At 39.0% G+C, this 20008-nt stretch overlaps 2 protein-coding genes across 2 annotated transcripts; one reads left to right on the forward strand and one right to left on the reverse strand.

The window, feature by feature from the left end:
• The first annotated feature begins 4125 nt into the window (after positions 1-4125).
• Positions 4126-15247, forward strand: LOC306820898 (proline-serine-threonine phosphatase-interacting protein 1-like). Its single transcript, XM_079338964.1, has 15 exons — positions 4126-4272; positions 4947-5047; positions 5717-5791; positions 6149-6183; positions 6306-6412; positions 6537-6599; positions 6801-6893; positions 9265-9310; positions 9482-9561; positions 9821-9919; positions 10457-10553; positions 10680-10770; positions 10993-11081; positions 13626-13750; positions 13948-15247. The coding sequence occupies exons 1-15, from the start codon at positions 4240-4242 to the stop codon at positions 14086-14088; spliced, it is 1275 nt and encodes a 424-aa protein (XP_079195090.1). The 5' UTR covers positions 4126-4239; the 3' UTR covers positions 14089-15247.
• Positions 15097-19511, reverse strand: LOC306820901 (tetraspanin-3-like). The gene is made up of 7 exons (XM_079338967.1): positions 19293-19511; positions 18365-18556; positions 18135-18209; positions 17622-17723; positions 17382-17534; positions 17145-17228; positions 15097-16235 (listed from the first exon to the last, which is right to left on the reverse strand). Exons 1-7 carry the CDS (start codon positions 19353-19355, stop codon positions 16143-16145), a joined length of 762 nt encoding a protein of 253 aa, XP_079195093.1. The 5' UTR covers positions 19356-19511; the 3' UTR covers positions 15097-16142.
• Between the last annotated feature and the right edge of the window lie 497 nt (positions 19512-20008).

Consider the following 20008-nt stretch of genomic DNA (forward strand, 5'->3'; position numbering starts at 1 on the left):
TCACAAAGTGCACTTTCACAATGTTTCTTTACTATATTAGGGCTTACATTACAAACTATTCTCTCTTCTGAACCTTAACATTTGATCATTTTTCTTCTACGTGCAATTAGTTGACTAAACAATTAAACATTGTCAGCCATGTAGTCAGGACCAGAAACACTATTCAGTTCAATTAAATATGAATGTGTTTCTAATGTAGGCCCATTATGATGGTTTACTGTTGTCCAATCTGTAGTGCAGCCACCCACCACAGGCCAGGGCTGTAGCTCTGGTTAATGGATGGATAACATCTATACACTCAGCTGTGTAACCACATTCAGCACTGGTATGTGGACATTAACCTGCAAGGAAGCTTGAAGGCTGCTGGTGTTAGCCCTGCTCACGTTAGCCACACAGAGCTAGCTAATTAGAAAATCCTGCAGAGTAGCACAAAGTGTGGCAAAGTGCCAACAGCATTTAAAAAAATCCCTCATTTGAGATATTCTGTGATGAACTCAAAGAGTAGTGAAATAAGCAGCATGCAGTATGTCTTACGACAGCAGTGTTAAATAAATGTGTTAAATACTGACAGTGTTTTCTTACTTTAAGACAAGTCGACTAGTCAGAAATTACAATTTATATTTAATATTTAGTGAAGGGCTTATGGCAAGTATAATAGTTGTCATTGCCATTATGAGTCTTGATGATCAAAGGTTGTTTTTTTTGTTTGTATTCATTGAAAAAGGATTGATTGATTTGTGCAAGGACACTTTTAAATCGTCAAAGAAACAGATACAATCACATTTTGTGACATCAGTGCTTATTTAATATTTATTTAAGAGAAAATCCACAAACATGCATATCAGGTGTGTGTGTGTGTGTGTGTGTGTGTGTGTGTGTGTGTGTGTGTGTCAGCATCAGCGTCCAGAGAATCACATCAGGGAATATCGGACTCAAGAGGATCAAAGTGATTAACACTGGACTTCAAGCAGTAATGCTGAGGATTAAGACAGCTAATAAATGTTTCATTCAAAGCCAGATGCAGATCAAACGTTCGAAGGCCCTCTGCTCGTTCTTTGGGGGTCCGTGTGATTCTACTCTGTCCTCCTCCTCCTCCTCCCTCAGCTGTTGGTTTTCACTTGTGTTATGACAGCCACTACAGATCTTCTCACTAACAACTACAGGCCCTGCCCTTGTGCCTACACATCATTAGCTCTGCATCTGTCAGCTTCCTAACAGGTTCCTCCTAATGTGGCCAAGGACTCACTTCATTGCATTCCTATCCAACAGGCTACAGCAGTCTCTCCATCTAGCCCCTCTTTTCTTTGACTGTCTGTTACTTCTTTCACTTCCCCTGTGCCGTTCTTCTCACTTCAACTCCCTCCTCCTGATCTACTCTCTCTCCCTGGCCCTACACTTTTAACCTTTCCACTCCTCTCCTCTCACCCGCCTCTTCATTCTCCTCTTCAAGTCTTGTTCCTGAAGTATCTGTCGAGATTCAGGGATGGTGCCTGTGGTCAGCAGGGGATTAGCAAGGAAGGAGGTTGGAGAATGTGTGAAAACCTGTTAAGCCGCACACTCAGTGGACCAGCCTGTCTCTCTCTTACACACGCAGAATAGAACCCACAGATGTGCTGAAACCCAAGCAACCCAGACAAAAGCTGCCTGTGACATTACATTTATCACTCACCCAACACGCATGGTCCAGATACCCACCACATGGGAAGTGTAGACAAACAACTGATATTAAAACAAATGCAGCACAAGTTATCAGCAGATGTGAAATAAAATAAGTACTAACAAGGAAATTAGCTCTAAAAAAAAACAAAAAAAAAACATGTAGTGGCTAATGGCAGCAATGGTGACACTGGTCCTGGTAAATGGGCTTTGTGGCTATGTGTGTAACTCTATCTGTGGAGGGGGAATACAGCAGTGGTTGGGTAATGGAAAGGTCATTTAGCCAATTCCCCAGGTAGGGGGGCTGCTCTGACACGGCTCGTTTGTCACAGTTCAATAACTGCCACTCCTGGGAGTGAGAGGTAGGGAGAGAAAACGAGTGAGAGAGGGGTAGGAAACGTATGTGTGTGTGCGTGTGTGTCAGTGTGTGATAGTGTGCAGAGCCCTGGCAGCACAGCTGATTCCCAGAGCTTGTCCCTCCATTAGAGGCCTCAAACGGGGTCACAGCGAAGGCCGAGCAGCACGGACCCAGCCATCTCGACGTGCGAACTTGTAAGCCTCAGCCTGGGAGGATTATCTCCGCTCTAACTGGTAGATGTTTAGTCTTTCCAAGTGGGAAAATGGAATTCTTACACCTTCATGAACCCAAAGATGGCCACTGTACAAGACGGGAAACAGGCAAAGCTTGAGATTTACTTGTCTATTAAATGTTAAAATCATATAATTTCAAAAATGATTTTTTGTGAAGCAAATTGAATTAAAAAATACTGTACATTTACATAAAGGATAACCTTTATAAACTATATTTCCACTATTAGTTATTCTTAAATTGAATAATCAATTTAAAAAATAATAATAATAATTTAAGAGAAATGTTTTTCAAAAAGCTGAAAAAACAACCATTTAAATAATGTAATTACTTTTGAATGAAAAATAGTTTAAAAAATACGGGGCAAATGAAGATTTAGTCAAATCAATTCATACATTAAGTGTGCAGCAATTGTAAAAATAGGGGATGGTAATCGTGCTTGATTATTCAGAAACTATAAACTATAAAACAAGCACAAAAGCTAACCTCAGTTTTTCTCACTTGGCTGCAACGATTCGGATTGACCCTTTAATGTGTTGTTAGGCGTGTGATGATCCCCCAGCTTGGAGAGAGAGCCAAAGATTTTCACACATCTCATTGAGCGGCTGGTGAGAGACACCACTGTCTGTCCTTCTCCTCACTTTGAAAATCAATAATAAGCTTCTATGTGCTCATTCACGTGTCTCCATGTCGTCCTGCAGAGATGCCTGAGGCACAGATTTGTATTCATTTTAACAAGATTTTGGATTTCATATCCAACCCCCCTGTGGAGCTTTTAGAACTACTGACCACACCAGTGAGGGAATTTTAGCATGGAAGGTTTAAAAACTGAGTTTGTTTGAGACGTTTTAGAAAGGTCTCTGTCTCCCTCTTTTGGTGGTCATAGGAAACAACTGTTTTAAAGACAGCAGCAAACCTTTCAGAGCACAAATAGGAAAAACAACTGGGAATGTTAATTCATATTTAGTCTTATTGTTTTGCTTAAATCAAACTACTCTGAGGTCTTCTAAAGTAAAAGAGAACTAATAAACAACATTAACTGTATAGTGCAAAGTAGTGATTTGGTCGAAATGTATTGTGGTTATACTAATGTAAGTAAAGTTATTAAAAAAATCTAAAGTAAAGGAATTTTACAAATTCATACAAAAAGGCTTTTACTAACAATGAAGCTACAGTGCAATTGTCGGGGAGCTTAAACATCACCAAGCCACACTTACAGCCTCGAGTCGTGTTTTCCCGTGCTCTTATTCTTTCAGATTTATCAATAAATATTCATTTATTGGGCTATGGTTTCGCTAGCCAGTCAAAACTGATGGTTAGCCAGTCGGAGACATCCTTAGGCATAGTGGTGGTGATATTGAAGCCATGCGACCATGGTGGAGTTTGCATCAAGCATAACGTTAGCTTATTACTTCTGGGGATAACATTACCGCTTCAAACATAAACTTGGTTTATGATTATCTTTCAGAACCAAACACAAACATGTAATCAACATGAGAGCTTATTTTCTGCAATGATCCAATATCAAAAATCCCATAGGCGAGAGACCCCACGGCGACGCTAACTGCCGGGTTGGCCTACAAATATACTTGTAAACTAAGCTAAATGTTGAGCCAGCAGTCTCAGTAAAACCACAGACCTGCAGAAAACATAATGAGGAGGCACAGAATACACTATTGCAACTACTGTCTTAGTTATTTTCCAATTAGCTGGAGAAAACCTCAAACAAAGATTTATTTTGTCCTCCAAGTGATAGCGAAAGAGCTGCATGTTTCACACAGGGGCTGAGCTTTCTGTGGTCAGTGACATCATGGGACACAAGCTCTTCCTCATTCAAAATGACTCACTGACGTTTGGGCCACTCAGGGTTTTACACACCGTTTATTTGACTGCAAGTGTCCCCATGACCTTCTCGGACTTGGTTATAATCGTTAAAAAGATAAGTTCATCCTGAGTGAAGTAACTTTGTTCAGCCCAAGGAAGTCACAGCTGGGATGGCACAACTTCTGTTTAAAGATGCCTTCTGGGTAAGTGTGTTTATTTTTAACTCTGAAGCTTTGCAGATACTGTCCTTGAAACTGAAAGACGACTAATTACCCTTACATGCACAGTATTATTTGTCTTAGGTGTTTTAACACTGACCAACCATAGATATTCTTGTTTTTTGAGGAATGCCAGTATACAGTTGGTTTATTATATGCTAACGTATACTATTCATCTGAATTCCTGCAGTTGCAGTTACATTTATTTTCACTTGTATGCTGTTTTTAAGGATATGATCATAAGCAGGAACGACAAAGCAGCAGCATGAAAGCAAATAATTGAACATTGCAGAAATAAAAACTTGCCTTATGATGAAAAAAAATATCTTTGTTGGGTTTTTCAGTTAGCCAGGGTGTGTGGTGAGTTACTATTCATAAATATGACAAACTGTTTCTGCTCTATTCTGGATGTCTCAGCTAAACATTTGACACACTGCTACTTGTTGCCTTATTTGGCCTTCCATCTGCGTTACTCAGAAGGGGCATTTTGACGAAGCACTGAGTATGTTGCCCTGTAATATACAACTATTTTTTTTTTTTTTTTAAACTCTGTGCTAGTTCTGCATTTTTACCACACAGTGTGTCCATGATTGACTCAAGGTCATGTTGCAATATCTATTGAGCAATTGCTATTTTCTAATGCTTTCCATGTCTTGCAGGGCTCGGACTTCACCTGCCACATCGGTTATGAAACTCTGATCCAAAGGTTACGAGATGGAAGACAAATGTGCAAAGATGTGGAGGAGCTTCTAAGGATGAGGTAGCAGCCGCCCTTACATTTAGAAATTAGGATGTTCTTATAAACACAAATTCCTATTTCAATATTACACATTGAAATGAGTAAAGTAAATATGGGTTTGTTAAATGGGGGAGATTTGAGAAGAAAACGAGTTTAGATCACACCGTAAGACCCTGCGTCCACCTAGAGTTTTTTTCCGAGCAGTACACTCAGGAGTGTTTGCATTAAGCGTTTGTTTGCTGAGAAGATAAACGCTCTGTCCATTCTGTCTCTATGACATGTTGACAATGTTGACAATGGCCGCTGTATGACAGACACTGCTCCTTGACTCTTTACTGCATGTTTTATAGACTGATGATTTAAGATCCTTTCAGATGCTGTGTACAAGACACGATCTGTAGGCAGCAAAAATACTAAGAATATCGTACATTGGGAAAAGAGCGCCAGCGATGTCAGCAGCACCTTCCTGAAAAGTCAAAAGACTTTCAACTTGAGCACTCAGAGTGGCCGTACAAAAAAGGCAGAGCGCTCAGAAGAAAAGACACTAGGCGCTGCGCTTTATCTCCAGGCATAAATGTGCTAACTAAAAGAAAGTGGAAATCCTATTTTTGCAACGCAAGACAAGAAACAACAATGCATGCATCACTTTTAGCACTGAACATCGAATCCCTTTGTTTTCATGCTGCACAGGGCTCTGGCAGAAGAGAAGTATGGGAAAGAACTGGTGACTATTGCTCGTAAAGCTGGGGGACATGCAGAGATCAGGTAAATCAGCCATGACTGAGGTCAACATACTGGACATACTTGGTCAAAGCTGAGAGGAGTTTCAAATAAGATGTAATGCTGCATGGTTCAAAGTGACCTGCAAGACAAAATTCTAAGCATCAGTCTAGCACCTTTGAGTCTTTCTTTCTTTTTGGCGATAGGTTTAGCACATTCAACATTCAAAAAAGTGTATGTAGGTGTAAGTGTATGTGGAACTTGTGAGTGTGTGTGTGTGGTGTGTGTGTGTGGGGGGGGGGGCAGATATCTTGAACTTCTCTTTTTGTGACTTTGTATTCTCGGAAACAAAAGAACAAACATTGGTTAAAATGCCTTTATACATCTTGGGGTTTTTTTCAGCACCTTGAGAGCCTCCTTTGAACAATTAAAAACACGTAAGTTCATGCACTCACTTGCATCCCAGACAAAGTCAACCAAAGCACTAAACATTGCTGCAACAACTTTTCTTAAACGTCTTAAGTGTTAGAATGACTCATTTTTGTATTTCTGTCTTCAGAAATTGAGAACATTGGGAACTTTCACATCCACTTGTCTGATATATTGAAAGAGGAGGTGAAAAAGATTGAGACATTCAGAGAACGGCAGAAAGAGCAGAGGAAGAAGGTACACAGGGCATCGCTTCATAGATTGTACATAATGAGATGAAGTTGATGTGAGGTTTGACAGTTAACTGTAGCTTGAATACAGTTTAATAAAAACGTGCTGACCTTTTTGTAATCCCCTAAAGTTCCAAAGCATTATGGAAAAGGTTCAGAAGAAAAAGATGATATCGTACAAGAAGACGATGGAGGTAGGAGAACGCACACAGCTGATATCATTCAAGTCATTGTTGCATAAAAATCCAACATGAACGATTTTTTCCTTGCGGAGAAACTTGCCTGATAGCATACGATGATGTGTGGCTATCACTAGAATTGAAAGGCAAACATAGCCCTTCCTGTCTGTGGTGGAGCTCTGCAGCCCATGGTTTCTATCTCTGTTGTTTTAACAGTCTAAGAAAAACTATGAGCTGAGATGCAGGGAGGCGGGCGATGCTGAGCAGGTTGCTGAGAAGACAACGGTCACCTCCAAACACACAGACAAGGTGCAATATTTAAATGATTCTATAGAAGTGAAGTCAGAGTTTACAGAGTGAACTTAAAGGGATACTTCACCCATTTACATTGAGCTTTGTATCCTTAAAAACCTGGCAGTATTTTTGAATGGTTGTGCATCCTGCCTTCATTTTCCCCTGAGATGGGAAAGTTCCTGAAAGGCAGGGTTGGTAATTTTGTAAAACTAGCATGATTTTGAAAGTAGCATCCTCTCCGTTCTCCGTATTCACTCACCCTCTCCCCTCTGTGCTCCCTTAAAAGCCACACACCTCACTTACATGCACTAGCGCCATTGGTCCAGAAGCAGCTCATGCTTTGAGTGTGGGTTCCTAGAGGCATGATTGGTTTATAAAAAACTGATTGTCATCCGACATTGGTCGAAGTATTTACAGACTTTGCTGCTACAGAGGACTTATTTTCTTTGTCAAAGACATGAAGACGATCTCAACCAAAAACTTAATAAAGTGTATCTGGAGGGACTTACCTACCCTACCTTTAATTCTTTTCTGAAAAGGAGCCTCTATTTAAATAATATGGTCGTACTACTATGTACCTTGGCATAAGTCTATTTTAGGAATTTGATTAAGTATTTTTTTTCTATATAGTTTTGCAACTGTCAGAACTTTGTACATTTTGTCACCAAAAACCATGTCCACTGGTGTGACACCACTTCCTGTTTTTAAATCAGGCAATTTTATAAACAACTTCATTTATTTAAAGGACCCAATTCAAAAGCATGTATCTGAAGTTCTCTGTAGAGCTCATGATGTGCTCATTGTTTCGATCTATCTACAAATCATTGAAATATTTAACTCCTTTCCTTACCCCTACAAAAAGGGTTTTTCTGTCCTTTGGCGTTACAGTTCGAAATCAACATTTAAAGTAAAAAAAAAAAGTTTAGAAACTACAAAATCATGAAGAATTACAGAGCATGTCTTGCTTACTGAATTTGACAGGTTAGCTAAGAACAATACGCTCACAGACTGACATTAAAGGTCGGAGTACCCCTTGGTGTGATGTTAAATGTAAATGTTAAATGAAGGTCTGGGTGATAAAATTATAACAATATTAATCGCAATATAATTTAACATTATTATGAAGCGTGCTACGTTCACAAAAAGGCTGAGAAAAATGAATGCGAAGTCGAAGCCGTTTCTGCACATCGGAGAACAACACGGAAAACATGACTTATTTTGAGTCATGTTTAGTCAGATAGAGCCATAAAACTCTGCATTTCTTCATCATAAAGGCTTTCAGCATTGTGTACTCATATTTATGCTTGTGTGCAAATATTTTTTTTGTCAACAACCCAGCTACAGACCTACAGATCAGTGGGTGGGACCTTACTGCAAGAATCAAAACTTACGAGCCGCAATATAGCGGCGAGCTGGCTGCTGCCTTTAAGGGCAAGGACCCAGGGCCGATTCGAGCTGAGTCACATAGGTGGTGTCAGTGCTGTCACTGTTTGCCTATGGACACAGATAAGAGTCCATTTTCTGCCAGGAATTTTCAAGATGCCAATTCCCTCTGGACGAAATCTCCGTATCAGTTGAGGAAACGTCCATATGTGTTGCATTAAATAATGCTGCTTAAAAGTTATATTTCAGCGAAAAGTGGATGTGCAATACGTGCATGAATAAAAAGTAAATAAAGTCAGTAAACATTAACAAAACTGAGCAGGTAGGTCATGTGCATTTTAGAACTCAGAGTCTAATTTTTCTAAAACCACATACATGTAAATGCACCGTAAATGTTCTACTTCAGCGGGAGTGGCCTGCGGTGCTGAGAGCTCTGGGATTTGTTGTCTTTCATCCACATGAGCCAAAAAGACACTTTTTGCCTTTTCTCAGTCACTAACTTCAAAATTAATTTCAGATTTCTACAACATACAGGGCCCAATGTCAATACAGATTCATGTTTCGACGGGTGAAGTATCCCTTTAAGACACACCTTGAATTGATGACTCTTTGCATCACACCATGCATGTTTTATTCATTAATTAATTTGGTTCATGCTGTGAACAGGAAAACATCATGTAAGGAGTGAGAATGATAAAGCATTGATTCAGGAGGAACTAAAGACATACATGGAACTAAGTGTGTCCATGTATGTCCAATGTTGCTGTGATGTCTTTTTAAGTGGATCAGCCAGTTACAATTCAATCAATGATTAGTTGATTAGATTGTTTCAGTTTTGTAAATTCAACTTATGTGCAAAACTAAATGAAAATGTCCCTTGTAACATAGTTCAGCCTTTGGATGCACTTTTTATAATCAAGTGTTCTGCAGATACATGTTTGTTAACACAGCTTTTCATTCTCGTCATGCATGTCACTTCCTGTGTTCGATTTATAACACAAAGGTACGTCACAGAGCAAAGCAGTACAGACAGACAGCGAATGAAGCAGGTACTGTATGAAGTGAAAACACATTTCCTCTCTAGAACTTCTATTTTTAAACTGCAAACTTTTTATTATTTTTGCTGCATGATTCTTAATGATTTATTTTTATTTGAATTTTGAGAGAACTAAAAAAAGTGGAACCGTCATCGTCTAACATCACTCTGTAATCTTTTACAGAGAAGCTCTACTCTAAAAATATTGTGCAGCTTGAAAGCATTCGCCATGACTGGGAGGAAACGCACAAAAGCACTTGTGAGGTACGAGTGTGTATTCTTTTTTTTTTTTGCCTTCCTGCCCAAATACAGTCTCTCACATCAACCTAACCACAGAAACACTACCCTCTGTATTTGCAAAGTGTGACACCTGTCGAAGTAGAGTATAAATATAGCTAATGCAGCATAAAAAGTGTACAGTGAGGGAGAAACAATAAGTGCAAATAATAGAGCTCCTTCTGATAATCAGTTACTCCAAGAGCTTAGAAATGTGAACCCATAGTGTTTGTCATGTGTTTGTCAGGTGTTCCAGCAACTTGAGGGAGATCGCATCAGCATGCTCAGGTATTCCCTCTGGGACCACTGCAATCAGTTCTCCATGCAGTGTGTCAAAGACGACGAGGTGAGTAAATCCAGTGTATCTGCTGAGGTTTTAGGTTTTAAGTCATGCTGCATCTTGGGCTTCATTGTAATTTGACAAACAATTCATTGCTAATAACTGCAATGTGGTTGGTTTACAATAAAACTACCCAACACTTCGGTCAGTCGGCCTTAGTTACCATGGAAACCTCACAGAGTGAAACCCCACCTCGTCCAACCACAGCTGCTAGGTCATCTTTGTGCTCCTTCTACACACTACTGACAACACAGCTCACTCATCATTGAGGATATATTCCACCTGATTAACATTAACATACAGTTCATTTCACAATGTGCATGCTCACAATGACAAATAGCATGTTATGCTATGTCATCATCATATCAAACACATGCCTGTGTAGATAGCGTCTATGCTAGCAGGGCTCTGGATTTGTTGTGGATACTTTATTAAAATGGGAAGAGAAAAGATTTTGGAAAGATTTTTTTTGTGGTTTTTTGTGCATAAATAACTTCACTGTATCTTGCCGATTTTAAATAAATATTTTTCTGTTCAATTTAGTTTCACGAGGAAGTGAGGAAGATGCTAGAACAGTGCGACATCACAACAGACAACAATTGTTTCATAGGGATGAAGAGCACAGGGACCAGGCCTCCAGGTGAGCAAGGATGGTGGGCCTGGCATTTGGAATATATATAAGTACATTAAACTTGTTACCTTTAACTTTCTATATACATCATACAGGCAGCGAGAACTTGCACTAACTTCCCTTTTCTTCTCAAAGAGCCCATAGTGTTTGAGAACTACTACCAGAGAGACTTATCGAAGGACAGCAATGGCCAATCTCATTTTGAAGAAAGAGACGACATGATGAGGTCTGAAGCAAAACACTTTGAAATTAATCAGAAGGGGACAGCATTATTCCTGCCCAACTTTAATAGTCCCCTCCTGTCTGGTTTATTTTTCATCAATACCACAAATCACTTTCAAAATGTTTAAAAAGGACCACATTATGTACGATCATAACTCTGATAATCGGAGCACTTCTAGAAGCCACCGTGCGTATCCTTATATCTTTCTTGACCTGGATCAATCAGGGCCTCAGAAGTCCTGCTGGCAAGTTCTGGGACTATCAGTGTCAACAGTCTGCAAAATTCAACATCAACAGTGACATCTATTGATGAAGGTAAGTACTGCATGCTCTTATTTGAACCCTTTCACAGCTCATGGGTTAGCCTCATTTACCTCACACAAACACCATGTCATGACCAGTAGCTGGCTATAATTATCACCACCGCTCGTAGGAAAAGAAACTATCAGCCCAATTTATTGATCCCTCCCCCATTGTGCTGCAAAAGTTCCGTTTGACAATGTGTAGACCACCCATGGCATCAAAATTAAACAAGAAAACAGCAGAGAGGGAGTTACAACAACAACAAGAAAAATCAGCCATCATCACACAAGTTGATTGTGCACTATTGGACCACACGAAACCTCATAACAGCCCCGAAGCACAGGTGAGAAAGTCACAGAGACTCCTGGCATGGGAACCCGTCACGACAAACAATTTAGTGCCAAAGAACAATATTTTTAATAAATAATATTATTCGATTGGCGCAGCAGCCTTTTATCAAATGTATGTTAAGGTGTTTTTTTTTTTTTTTTAAAGACCAATGCAGAATTACAAAGCTGTAGCCTATAGTGGCTGGGTAATAAGATCACTGCATAAACGGTGTTAAGGGTGACTGTAAAATTTGCTCATTATTTGAAGTCGTCATACAGGCAGATGTGGAAGACGAGTCCCAATCGCCTCTTTGTATAGTTTTTCATGAAATATATCTGAAGAGTTTTTTGCCCTTAAAAAGTAAACAAATGGGCATTTGTTAGCTGTTACAACACTTCCCAACTTTAACATCTGCTATAACCTCCAGAGGACCCAGGAAATTTTTTTTTTGATGTGGATCTTTTTTTTCACATAAAATAAGTGTTAGGGCAGCTAAAAGACAAGAAATACAAATATATATATATATATATATATATATATATATATATATATATATATATATATATATAAACTCAATTTGTTTAAAGACAGACAATACCTCAACAAATAAACTGAAGTTTAATTTGTCATACTTTTGTTTGCACTTGTACACTTATTGGCCACTCCTAATGTGATTTTTTTCATTAACCATTTGAGTGAAGATGGCTTTTCAGGAAGCACCCTGGGCTTTTGGAGATGCAGAGGAACCTTTTTAAGTTGTTGCATCTCACACAGGTTCTGCTCTTGTATTCAGGCATTCTGCCTCAGGGAGCATTTGATTAGACTGTCACAAGATGAGGTTCCAAAGAAAGACAATGACCCAGAGAGTGAAAGCATGGATGAAGACTTAGATGAGGTGGACTAAGATCAGGGAGCCAGATTAAGTGTACCATGATCTGCACCATCATCTGATGCCCTATGCAACACTGCATGTTAATCAATCTTTAGAACATGAGCAGTATTCGTTTCAAAGTTCCCATATTTAGTTAATTTTCAGGTTTATACCTTTATTTTGAGTGTCCACTATTAATTGTTTTCATGCTTTATAATGTTCAAAAACCCATTATTTTTCTCATACCATTAGTTTCTGCAGCACCATTATTCACCAGCTAGTCAAATTCTTAAGTGTCTGTCTCTGTAACCCTTGCAAGCCCAGTCTGCAAAGTAAACATCAAGTAACAAATGTTTTTGATCAATGCATTCCTCTGAGGATTCAGCATTTGGATAATTTCAGAGGACTTTACCTTGACTGATTTAGATGGATGAATCTGTCATCCAAAGACGTCGCTTCGCTTGTTCTGGAGTTTCTGGAGCAGCCGTCAGTCATACACATTTGTAGATGTAGCCGAACTCGAAGTTTTCACGAAGAAGGTAATAGTGAAAACAGCGAGGACACACACCTGCAAGTGCATCTACAGTATGCCGTAGGCTACTCAGGAGCAGAGAAGGGTGCTTGCGTGCTCATGCGGTGCTCATGCGGTTTCCATCGGAGGAACTAGTCAGCTGGCCGTTTTAGTGAACTTTAGGCGAGTTTGCGATGTCCCGGAAATGGTCATAAATTATTATAAAGCCCACCCACTTAAAGGAAGAGTATGATTGATCCATTACACTGTCATTTAAAACTATCCTATAATTAAATTGCTAACACTAATTTTATAATATCGCCACTAATCCAGCACATGATATTCATCAGCAGCTCTCCAATAGAAATTGAAAAGGCAGTTTTTAAACCTTTATTCCTCTATGGAACGTTTGGTTTATGTGTTAATTGTCAAATTATGAATTAATTAAATTAAAACGGACTCCTTTTTTATTTGTTAAATACTTTGCCCTGGAGTGTCACTGGGCCTCCTGATGTCACACTCAGTTGAGGCTCCAAAGCTCTAATGCTGTTATTAAGTCACACTCATTTTTATGTGTGTGTATATATATATATATATATATGTATATATAGAGAGAGAGAGAGCGAGAGAGAGAGAGAGAGAGAGAGAGAGAGAGAGAGAGAGGGAGGGAGGGAGGTAGCCTATTATATATAGTTAGATCATTTTTTTCATCATTTGTCCTTGGTCATTTTTACTTTAAAATGTGTCGTATGGCCATAACTTATATGGCATACTTTTAATAAAATAAACATGTCTTGTCTTTTATAAGAATACCATTTTCTCTTTGATTTCACTCTGACTTCAGTGGAGGTCTTCGATGATGGATATGCACCTCTGCCAGGCCTCCAGCGTGCAGCACCACTGGCCACAGAGCAAGCTGATGAAGACTTGATGAAGATCTATGTTGCACTTTTTGAATACGCAGCCCAGGTGAACACTATGAATTATTATGAATATTTGTTTTACTCTTATAACTATTAAAAACACAAATTCACTGGACATGACACTTAGTTTGTCAACTAGTAAAGTTTCATTGTTTTCTGTGCGTTTAGTATGTACAGGTGATATAAATAATGAAGTCTATTGTCATCTAATAGTTGTCATTTTTGTTTACATTTAATGGTCAGGAGGAGGACGAGCTGTCTGTCAGTAGAGGTGACATGGTACGAGTGTTGGAACAAGGAGAAGATGGCTGGTGGACAGTGGAGAGGAATGGACTAAGTGGACTCCTGCCAGGAAATTATCTAGGCAAAATGTATACATACTGATTTAAACAAAAGCCAAACAAGCCCAATGACACCACACCAAAAGATTATTCATGTGCAGAAGTTAAAGGACAGGCCTGGTGTTAAACTGCTTTGATTGGGGGTTCATTGTGATGTTGACTGGTCTCAAACTGCCAGATATCAAGACTCTTTACTGAAGTACTCAAAAATAGCCCTTTTCCACTAAAGTTAACCAAGGGCTGGTTATGGGCTGGTGCAGAGCCGGTTCAACTTTCCAACCAAGAACCAGCTTGCTTTTCCACGGGCAAGGACCGCAAAATAGCCATGTCATTACGTCACTAAATACGTCTCTAAATCTCCCGGTCGCACTTGCACACCATTTAGGCCTATGGAACTGGCCTAAACATTACATTCACTTTTTTTTGTATAACTTAATCTAAAGCCATAAAATCTACTGCAATTTTAAACCCTGCCATAGTCCAGTCTTTTTTTCTAACTATAATTTTATAAACAAAAGTGCTATTTCTATTGCTAGACTAGAAATGTATTTTCTTTTCAAATGGGAAGCTACAATGTAATTGGCAATGAGAATTCCAAACTTAAGTCTCTCAACACCATGGAGCCTGCCTCTGTTGGCTGCAGCACTATGCAGTGTTTCCAAGGTTTAGCCACCAGAAATTATTGCATTGACAGAGCGAATGGAATCAAGGCACAGTGAATAAACTGCTCCACACGTTTTTGTTTTGGAGAAAAATTTGCTGCTACTCTGCGTATTCATTCAGTTGCTTTTTCTTACTGCAGAACAATATATGTAAACCAAAAATATAAACATTCTTATGAACAACCTGACCATTATGACCAGCAGCTTTACCACGATATGAACCAGTCCCATGACTGTTCATTATTTTGAAATGATGGGCTGTGTAAATGTGTAGTGCAGTAGTGTAATATTTCTGCTCTCTATAAGTTATTTTCTGGGACCTCAGGTAGACCATCAGCGACTGGACTGTATTAAAACCATGCTAATAAAACGTCAATCAAACAGTCAACTTCAAATGTATGAGTTTATTGACTTCTGCGTTTTCCCAAGTCTATTCACAGTTGTGTGTGTCATACTTTTTCCCCCTGTGGCTCTAGCTAAGTGTCTAGGGGTTAACCAAACAGCTAATAAATATTAAAAAGTGCACAATTTCACATCAAATGTATAAAAGAACGGATCATGATTCTTTCAAGCAGGTTGTTGAACTCACAAACTAAACAGGAGGAATTCTCTGACTGTAACTGTATCTACAAACACTTGTCTTCATGTAACACTGATAATACTCCTACTGATAACACTGGTGACTAAAAGGGTCATTCACAAATTATACATTGACAACGCCTCACTATTGAAGCCTTATTCGGAGAACATAGACACCAAACTGGATGTACATTATTCACAACCTGAATATTTGTAAAAATGAAGTACTCTTTATACCCGACATGGCTTACAACGAGCAAACGCAGAGCTGCTCCACAAAGTCTCTGAAACACACTGAATCTGTTCATTCTATGGAAATGTTACTCCATTTTTACAAAGTCCAATCACCCCAGGTTCTAAGAATTTAAGTGTTCATGTTCTCTATAGCGCAAATTTTCCAGTTAAACATCCATGAAGTATCCCCAGAGCTCCATTCACAGTGCAAATGAGCACACAAGAAAACGCATACAAAACTCTCCTCCATAATTTCACACATTTGCTCTCTATTATTTCTCACCATCCTCACTGAAGAGAAAATGTTATGGAGCCACAATGAAAAGGAAAAATCAGTATGAAGATTATTAGTGTCAATAAGCCATTTACAGCTTTGGCTTCAATAAATATTCCATTATTTGTATGAAAAAGAACAATTAAAGTAACAGTAACTCACAAAGCGTGTCATAAATAAATGTTTTCCCTCTGAAGCCCCCACCCACTCAAACCATGTCATCAGTGTTCACTACTTTATCATGAATTGTGCAAGATGTGCTTGAGCTTATAGAACTACAGCTGAAATCTATTGTGGACATGTCCGGTGATTCTCCTCTGGATTTTTCTCATTGCTCCGGTGTGCACTTCATGCATAGCTGTTGGTTGTTACCAGCAGCTCGTATGCCGGGTCATGACTTCTCCTGCACAGCACCACACAGGCACAGAGCATCCCCAGCATCTGCAGAAGGACAGAAAAGTCATTATTTAAACAACAACAAATACCTCAATCAAAGACATCGAATGTCAGTGTAATATATCTCGTTTTTGTTACTTTATTGCAGTTTTTTTTACATTACATTACATTACAAATTTCAACACTTGCTTTGATTTTCCTCACACACTTGTACATTTATTTTTGTTAAACATATAAAAAACGAACATACATTGAAGAAATACAGTAAAAACAAACAAAAAAAAAAAACAGGAAAGTAACGAGAGAAAAATAAATATATAAAAAATAAATAAAATAAAAACATAACAAAACATGACGTGTTGGGGGTTCCTTCAGTCCTGTCTTATTTTAAATCTGTGTATTTACATTTTACACTATCTTTATTTGTGTATTTGTATCTTTATTAAATAAACCCTCAAATTCTCTGGCTCTGTACCTGCTGTGGATGAGCTTATTTTTTCTAATACTGTATGCTTCTATAAGCATGTTATAATACACCAAGTACAATTATAGTTATTTCTAAGATTTTGGATGACAAAAATATATTCCTTAAAGATGCAGTTTGTAAAATAGCAAAACAAAGCAACGTCAAGAAAATAAAAAAAACAGCAACAAACATCAGCCATTGAACTTAGAACTTTGTTCTGCACACTCGAAATGTTCACTCCACAGTCAGTCTTTAGAAGACATAATAGATGTAAATAACATTAAGGAAGTAATAGAGATCTATAGCAGAACAGACCATTTGAATTCATTTCTATTCATCACCTTTCCATTCACCTACAAGTTAGTGGCTTGGATGCTATTGTCAAACTAAAGATTTGCTTAAAATGTTGCTTCCACTGATGGACTCCATTTCCCATTTCCCAGCTGAGACTGTCCCTTTTTTTAAATGAAACTAGTTGTCCTATTTACCTGTATGGATGCAAAAGTCAGTGCAGCCCATATGACGTACATCATGATCTCCTTTAACTTCTTCACAACAAGAGCTTCACAGCCCTAAAGCAGAAAAAACAATGTGCAAAGAACTTCACAAGCATGAAGAAAAAGACGAGTAATGTCAGAAAAACCTTTTCATATTAATTCCGTCAATGGTATCAAATAAAATAACAAACTGTGTGTGTGTGTGTGTGTGTGTGTGTGTGTGTGTACCTCTTGGTAGAGATCTGCTGGTCGAGTCAGGGTGCCACTACAGTTACTGATGTTGGGCTGGCAGCAGCTCACTGGGACACTGTTGTTCTTGGATTCTTTAAACCAGCGTGTGTTCCTCCAGTCAGAGTAGTTGTGGATACCACAGCAGTGAAGCTAAAAGGGGCAATAAAGGCAGGTAAAGGAAAATCTTTAGTGTAAAGAAATATGAACATTAAGCCAACGTATAAGGCTGTCTCTCACCTGCTTCTGCACATAATCAATAGCACGGCTGGGAGCGTCAGTGTTGGTGCCATTGTATTGATTGTAAACCTTCTGGATGGAGTGATTCACCTCATCTTCCACCTGAAACAAAAACACAGCTGTTGTTGACATACCTGTTCAATGACTGCACTTTACAAATGTTACAGCTAAGGTACATGTTATGAAATTATTTTAAAAAAAACAAATTGACAGTGTAGGCACTAGCGCAGCACTGTTAGACCAAAGTGAAGCCCTTTTCTCAGAAGCAGATCAACATTATGATTCAATACAGTGCCTGCTGTTACCAACTACTATGACCATCCAATGTTCTGCCTAAAATAAGTACCTACATTCACAAAATGTTGTTTAATACAATTTAAATGACCAAATCAAGAGTTTTCAGTGACGTCTGACAATGTTGCTCCAAAAATGAATAAAATAAAGGAGGAATACCCTTTTTTGTTTGTTGCATTGTGAAAAAGAGAATTCATGTCATCCAGTGCGAGTGTTTACCTTTGCCCTGTATGTGTAGCCCAGCACCACCACAACACACTCTGTTGCAAACACCAGCAGGAGAATGGCAGCAAACTGAAATGGCAACAAAGTCATATTGTTTAGAACTCACTGGTAATAAGTCGATTTCAGTCTTTATGCTGTGTATGTCTTCCTTTCTTAAGTGTATGCATAATGCAGCATTTATGTTGTTTACTCTCAATTTAGTTAGGAAAAGTCCAGAAACTCACAGTCGCCAGTCCACAGGAGCTTTCACGTATAGTTGCACAGCAGCCAATCAAGCCGATAATAAAGAGTAGAGTGCCAACAGCTATGATTATGACCGCAGGAATCAAAGTGTACACGTCTTCAAAGAAGTGGTCATAGTCGTCATATGTGATGAACACATAGGCTCCAATGTAGCATAAAATTCCAGCAGCAGCCTGCAGAGAAAAACAGAGAAACAGAGATGTCCTTCAGACTTCAATTTGTCCAATGAAAAAATGAATGCATGTTTGAATCTCTTCCCGAAAGCGTCACCATATCCTCTATACGTTACAGTATGTGTACGTTACAGCTTAATATGTGGATATTTGTTTTTAATCTTCTTCTTCAGTGAGCTGTACTATGCAGTAAAACAACTCAGGTGAGCAGTTTAGTGTGTGTTGTACATTCAGACAAAGACATGCAGAGCTTATACTGTACCGTTATAAAATTCAGTTCACTTCTCCAAAAAAAAAACCTTTGTGACTCCAGATAATGAGGACAAACAAAGTTAATATTCAAAGACCATGTTATTGGAACATTAGTTATACCTTTCCTGTTTATTGCATATGTTCATTTTATGCAGCTACCTTTAACACAGACAGCATTGCAGGTAACCTCAGCAGCAGCTAGAGGAAAGTTACCTGGAGGATGCTGCATAACGTCATACATACAAGTAAGTGGGAGGCTGCAGGAGACACCAACACATTGCAGCTGCATCATTGTTTCACTCATAAGTGTGTGCAGAGATGGTTTATGTCTGTGAAGGGCTGTCGGGCCTGAAAAGCAGCTTTCCTCTCGCCGACACAACGAACTGCAGCGTATCTCTGGCGCAGTTAGCTAGCTTGCTAATCCTGTCCATCCCTAGCCTCCCTGGGATACTGCACATTGTTGAAACATCAATCGTTTGCTTACCCAAAATATGAGATTGAGAAAAACCAAGACGGTTTTGGATGACGTAATTCCACACTGCCCCATGGTCTCGTGAACTTTGAAACTGAAAATGTTAAATATATATATATATATATATATACACGCACACACAGACGCAGCTGCAGCTTTTGCTGTTATAATAATAAAATGGCTTCGGTGTGGTCCTGCGTGGCTCACGGTGCACACTGACGGACCTGACCAATCAATTCACCGCAAATAAAAAAGAAGCGGTCACGTGCGCAATGACGTCACCGTTCAAAACAAAACAGTCTGATGAATGTTGAACCCTGTAACCTTTGAACATGCAGGCTGTCAATAATCAGTAGTCGAGTTGAGGGGGAGCGGGGCGGCGCTCCCCTTAAAAAAAAAATCGATCTATATCGTCCCCCCAGTAAAAGTCTCATCCCCCATCTCCATTACTTTCATTTTACAGTTCATGTTGTATGGAAATATAAATCATAAATAGGCTTAGTCTATATACAATAATTTCATCATCAGAAAATGTTAGGCATGTTGAGTCAAATAAAATCTGGGGATAGGGTCACGAAACACTGAGGTAAAGTTAGAGAGATATTCACAGATTCGGCTTTCCTGGACCCATAAATCACCAGCGGAACATTGCTTTTACAGAACCGATACCTCTTTAGAATCACAGCAAGGTCGACTGCAAGCTACAACCCGATTTCCTCAAAAAGAGC

Source organism: Symphodus melops (genome assembly GCF_947650265.1).
Source record: "Symphodus melops genome assembly, chromosome: 3".
NCBI lineage: Eukaryota > Metazoa > Chordata > Actinopteri > Labriformes > Labridae > Symphodus > Symphodus melops.